The sequence below is a fragment of the Rana temporaria genome, chromosome 1 (genome assembly GCF_905171775.1).
Source record: "Rana temporaria chromosome 1, aRanTem1.1, whole genome shotgun sequence".
Lineage (NCBI taxonomy): Eukaryota > Metazoa > Chordata > Amphibia > Anura > Ranidae > Rana > Rana temporaria.
In genome coordinates, this window is record NC_053489.1 from 358793807 (window position 1) to 358799806 (window position 6000).

The 6000-nt window shown below is 43.8% G+C and overlaps 1 protein-coding gene across 3 annotated transcripts in view; it reads left to right on the plus strand.

Annotated features, from left to right (window-relative positions):
* Nucleotides 1-2322, plus strand: part of HSD11B1L (hydroxysteroid 11-beta dehydrogenase 1 like) — a 73533-nt gene extending 71211 nt beyond the window's left edge. For all 3 annotated transcript variants that reach the window (XM_040321688.1, XM_040321670.1, XM_040321679.1), the window contains one exon: nucleotides 2017-2322. In XM_040321688.1, coding sequence (XP_040177622.1) covers nucleotides 2017-2224 — 208 coding nt within the window. In that variant the 3' untranslated portion in view covers nucleotides 2225-2322. The remainder of the gene's footprint in view (nucleotides 1-2016) is intronic.
* The last annotated feature ends 3678 nt before the right edge of the window (nucleotides 2323-6000 follow it).

The following is a 6000-nucleotide window of genomic DNA, read 5'->3' on the forward strand; positions in this document are numbered from 1 at the left end:
TCCTTAAAGCGGGGGTTCACCCTATAAAAAAAAAAATAGTCTGTGCGCAGGCGCCGTGAAGAGCCGAGACCTACTCCGGCTGTCTTCGGGGAGCGTGACGTGCCAGAGCCGGCCGTCAATCACCCTCCCTCTTGAAAGGAACGCCCATTCCCCGCGGGCAGTCGGAATCTTCTATGTACGATTACACAGTGAGTACGGGGCTAAAAAAATTAAGACAGGCATACTGTAGCTCGCGCTACTATGCCTAATTTTATGCTAAAAAGTTGTTCTGCAGGGTGAACCACCGCTTTAAGAACCAATTTAGTAAACTAGGCTGCAAGTTGAAGGGAAGGGGCTCCAAGGCCAATTCTCTGAAATATTGCCTGTGCCATGTGCAATACAGGAAAGACTGGGAGATTAGAGAACTGAATTGATGGCTAAGGACCTGGTGTAAGAAGAAGAGATTTGGGCTTTTAGAGCACTGGCTGACTTTTAATTGGGGTACAGCCTATATGCTCAATGTGGTTTGCACCTAAATGGAATGAGGTCTGCTGTGCTGGGGGAGAGGTTTCTGGGAAGGCTGGACAAGTATTTAAACTAGGATTGAGGGATGAAGGTGAAGCAAATTGGATCATGCTTTGCTGATGTTTTTCACCTTCCTCTGGATCAACTGTGGGTATATGGAATTGTATGTTTATTTTTTTTATTTTTTTGAACTAGATGGACTTGTGTCTTTTTTTTAAACCTGACTATATAACCATTACTTTTCATTAGGGTGGGTGGTTGGGGCTAAGAGAATAAGCATAAACGTATCTGTTAATCTTCTCTACAGTGGGTTTATTGTCTACATTCCACAGTCTCCTTAACAATTTGCTTATATTTTGTGATATAGTGGAAGTGTTCTTTAAACATGAGCTGGGGAAAATAGTAATTGTGGTTTTAAGACCACCGTGGCAATTGGGCATTTCATTTTCTGCCACAGATGTGCTTTCCCTGCCTGCAATGAGCTGAAGCTTGATGAAAACTGACGAGGTTAGCTCTAAGGCATCATCCCAGAGAGTGTCATTATGTCCACATTTCAAAAGTACTCAAACACGCAGATCAGTTTTTAACATTGCTGTCTTATCTACAACTTCCAGCAAACTAATGCATTTGCAGTGGAAGGCAGTTAGTATCCTGACTGCAGCTGTACTTGTTTCTAACCATGATAGTACTGTCATCGATACTAATCAGTTTTGGATATTTAATTTGTCCATTCAAATGTTCATTGGCAGAATGATCCTTTGCTCTACTGGACTGGACTGCTTTATAAAAACCATAGAAAGGAGAAACCATCGAATATGTTTTATATATATATATATTTTTTTATAGCTTTCTTAGGTGCCTCAAAACCCTATAACTGTAGTATTTTTAAATCAGTGTGAGTGTATTCTAAAGCAGGGGTGGACAACTGCAGCTCTACAGCTGTTGCAAAAGTACAAATCCCATCATGCCTCTGCCTCTTGGAGCATAGCTCCCAACTGTCCCTGATTTCGGGGAACTGATTTGGAACAAAGTCCCTCTTTACTCCTCATTGGTCCCTCATTTTGGTCTTATCTATATAGTTGTATATACAATGCACTTTTTATCTTTCAAAAGTGTTTCCCAGTGCTAAACCTTTCATCCAATTTCTAAATTGGCAAATTTGTAAATGTCAGAAGCCAGTAAAAAATAATAGTAGTGGTAAAAAAAAGGCACTTGTGGGGTTTTCTTTTGTATAATTCACATTTAAGGGGCCGTGGCAGGGGTGTGTCCTATGTCTACATACTTTTTGCTAATAGTTGTCCCTCGTTCCCATCTCAAAAAGTTGGGAGGTATGTGGAAGTCATGCTTGTAACTATCAATGCTACATGGGACATGTAGTTCCACAATGCCTGGAGTTTGCCATTGCCCAACCCTGCCCTATTGAGAGAAATATCTAAAGATGTTCAGTACAAAAATGTAGACGGTGTGAATTAGTGGCTTCATTTTATTTTTGTTTTATTTCATCTCTTGTAGAGATAAGACCTCCTTGCCTGCTTACCCTGCCCAAGATGCTGCCTTAGCAGTGGTGTCCGCTGGGGCCAGCCGTGTGTGGGAAATGTATTATCCTTGGTATGTAAGACCTGTCTGCTTTATCAGAGACTGGTTTCCACAGGGCAGAGACTGGATGATACAGAAGTCATACCAACAAACATCTGATGAGAAGCAGAGTGTACCGCAATGAGTTTATATAAAAGAACCTAAAAACATATTGTTATTATATGCAAGTCTTGCATTATGTCTGTGGTGCGCTATTGTAAAATTTGTTTTTAAGATCCCAAACTGCTTTCTAGTCTTTCTTTAAAATCCTAATGCAGAATATTTTCTAAAAAAAATAATGAAAAAAATGCACGTCTTTTTGCAGATAAAAATTTGAATTTATTTTATTTATTTTTTGTGAACTTGTCACTTTTCATTTTACATTCATTATGGAAAGTACAGCCAGCAAAGTGTTTTGGCCCTACTTCTTCTATGGATCACATGAGTGCAGTACATTCTGCATTCCTGTGACACGTTTTCACATCTGATGTCATTTAGCCTCTCCAGCTACTGGATCGATCCCAAATTTTCTCTTAACTAGCCTCTAGGAGACTGAGCCAGCCACTCTCACCCCCTGCACAGCTCAGTGCTCCAGTGAGAGTGGAGGGGAGAACTAAGCGTTCTATGGTGTTTGATTTCTCAGTGTAGAGGCTGCAAGGGACAGATGCTGCATCCACCTAGGTGGAGTATGATTTTTCTTTTTGGGGGGGAACCCACACTTCTCTTTTAACTGTGTGTGTGTGTGTGTGTGTGTGTGTGTATATATATATCTGTGTGTGTATATATATATCTATCTGTATATAGTGTTGACAATTTACACAGCACTTTACATCAGTCCCTGCCCTCTCAAGTTGCTATCAAGCTAAGGTCCCCATTTCATATGCATACACATTCTAGGGCCAATTTAGAAAGGAGCCAAAGAACCTACTAAAGTTTTTAGAATGGGGGAGGGAAGCCGGAGTACCATCCTTAGTGCGTGGAAAACGTACAAACTCCATGTACATAGTGTTCTGGTTGAGATTCAAATCTAGACCATAGTGCTGCTGGGTATACATGCTAACCACTAAGCCACCATGCTGACATGGGCAGAGGGTGGGTAAAGGGAGGGTAGCCAACCGTTTCTCTTCACTGTATGGGAGCTGCAGCTTGCACAGCTCTAATACTTGCTTTGCTGGAAGTACAGCACTGGCTGTACTTCCTGCCATCAATATAACTACCGTATTTTCCGGCGTATAAGACGACCCGGCGTATAAGACGACCCCCTAATTTTCCAGGAAAAATTTAGATTTTGGGATATACTCACTGTATAAGACTACCCCCTTCTTACTGTCTTTCTGGAAGCTGAGGGGGAGCCAGAACCGCTGACAGAAACAGGCTTTTTCAAATCTCACTGTGCCATTACATTACATTCCTCACTGTGCCATTACATTACATGCCCAGACTGTGCCATTACATTCCTCACTGTGCCATTACATTACATGCCCAGACTGTGCCATTACATTACTCACTGTGCCATTACATTACATGCCCAGACTGTGCCATTACATTACTCACTGTGCCATTACATTACATGCCCAGACTGTGCCATTACATTACATGCCCAGACTGTGCCACTGTGCAATTACATGCCCCCACATTGCCATTACATGCCCCCACATTGCCATCACTTGCCCCCACTGTGCCTAAACTTGTTGCCCCCCCCCAGTGCATTAACACTCACTTTTTTCCCCAGCGCTGACAGTCCCCCATGCTGCGATCGCGATCGTGAATGATTTCAAAGCCGCGCCTTCACTGCAGAGTGTTCTGTGATAGGATGAACAAAAATCTTCCCAGCAGCGCCTCTGTTATGTTTCCCGCCTATCACGGACGTCTTCTCATCTCGTCCGAGGATGAGAAGGCATCTGTGATAGGAGGAACAAAGAACAGAGGCGTTGCTGGGAAGATTTTTGTTCATCCTATCACAGAACACTCTGCAGTGAAGGCGCGGCTTTGAAATCATTCTCGATCGCGATCGCAGCATGGGACACTGTCAGCGCTGGGAAAAAAGTGAGTACTTAGACTGTACCCGGCGTATAAGACGACCCCCGACTTTGGATGCATTTTTTTGCATCCAGAAAGTCGTCTTATACGCCGGAAAATACGGTAAGATTTTTACCTAGATTGCATACAAATTGAAAGTGTTTTAGACTTGACCTCATATTATATGGTTTTGGTAAATCTGAAGGAAAATTGTTAAAGAAAATTGTATAATGTGTAGCCAACTTCAAAGTGGAACTGATCCATTGATTTAACTGTTTACCAAAAGTTACATTCAAGGCATGCCACGAATGATAACTGTCACAGTTAGGCCCCTTTCACATTGAGGAGTTTTTCAGGCGGTACAGCGCTAAAAATAGCGCTGCTATCCCGCCTGAAAAACTCCTGCCCAGCTACCTCAATGTGAAAGCCGAAGGGCTTTCACACTGAGGCGATGCGCTGGCGGGAGACAAAAAAATCTCCTGTCAGCAGCATCTTTGGAGCGGTGAGAGGAGCGGCGTGTATACCGCTCCTTCACCGCTCCTTCCCATTGAAAACAATGGGAAACCGCGGCAATACCGCCCGCAATGCGCCTCTATATAGGCGCATTGCGGGCGGTATTAACCCTTTATCGGCCGCTAGCGGGGGTTAATACCGCACCGCTAGCGGCTGATTTCCACGGCAATCCCGGCGGTATAGCGCCGCTACTTTTAGCGGCGTTATACCGCCACCGCGGCTCCCGCCCCAGTCTGAAAGGGGCCTAACTTTGCTCTCAACTGAACTGTCTTGCCATCAAACGGTTCAGTTGAGAGCTGGCTGGTGTCATAACAGATTGCATGGCAACTGCAGATCAAACAGACACTAAGATTGGATTTAAAGGATAGGCTGGTTTAGTTCTGCTTTAAACCCACCGCAAACCGTCGTAGCTGTACGTTGGTACTTTAATTTAGCATACCAGGGTTATGGCAGCAGATAGCATGTAATTATATATCAGACAGGAGGCTCATATCTTATGCATTATCTTTCTTTAATAATGCCCATAGCAGAAATACAACTTTTTCAGTGATTTCAAGTACAAAAAACGTTTTAACTGAAGAAAAAGAAAAACTACAATACCCAGCAGCCCTCAGGCTGGGTCTGCCAATCATAAGGCAGGACAGCCGGTATATAAGGGGCTGCCCCCTTAGAACCTTCCTCTTTCTTTCTGCTCATGGCAGAGATAAGTATTTCTATGTGATATTGTTTGTTCTTTCATAATATCTTACTTTTATAATATCGTTTATTCTTTCATGCTGGTAATATCTTACTTTTATAATATCGATATCTGTGGCATCGTGGATAGTATTTCACTATCTGCGGTGCGCCTTTATTTATTTTATTTTAATATTAATTTTATGTTGATTTATTTTAATGGTTGTTTTAATTTTATTTACTGATATATATATATATCATTTATTGTCTATCCTTTGGGGGGGACGCAGTCCCCCCCACTAATGTGTACATTTTCGTACAGTTATTGTGCTTAATTATGCGCTTGTTTAGGGCACTAAAACGCTGCTTCGTTGCATTTGTTTGCCCCCTGTGCCTGGGGCACTCTATTCACGGCCTCCCGGGCGGGCTCCGGCCGTTGCGCACCCCATCCGGTGCGCTCTGACACTTTCTACCCAGTTTTTGACTGAAGGTAGGACGGCGCCAGTGTACCATCTTGGCGCCTTTTTCCTACCTTCCGTCTGGTTCTCCGTACGCCGCGCGCCCTCTCCTCAGAACGTCTCGTCTCTGAGGGGGGCGTGGCAGTGCGGGCCTGTCTCCACCAATCGCGCTATTGCCGCACGCTTCGGCGGCGCGATTGGTGCGGGCGTGTCCTGAAGGCCCCGCGTCAGCCTATCCCAGCTCGGGAGACGTAAT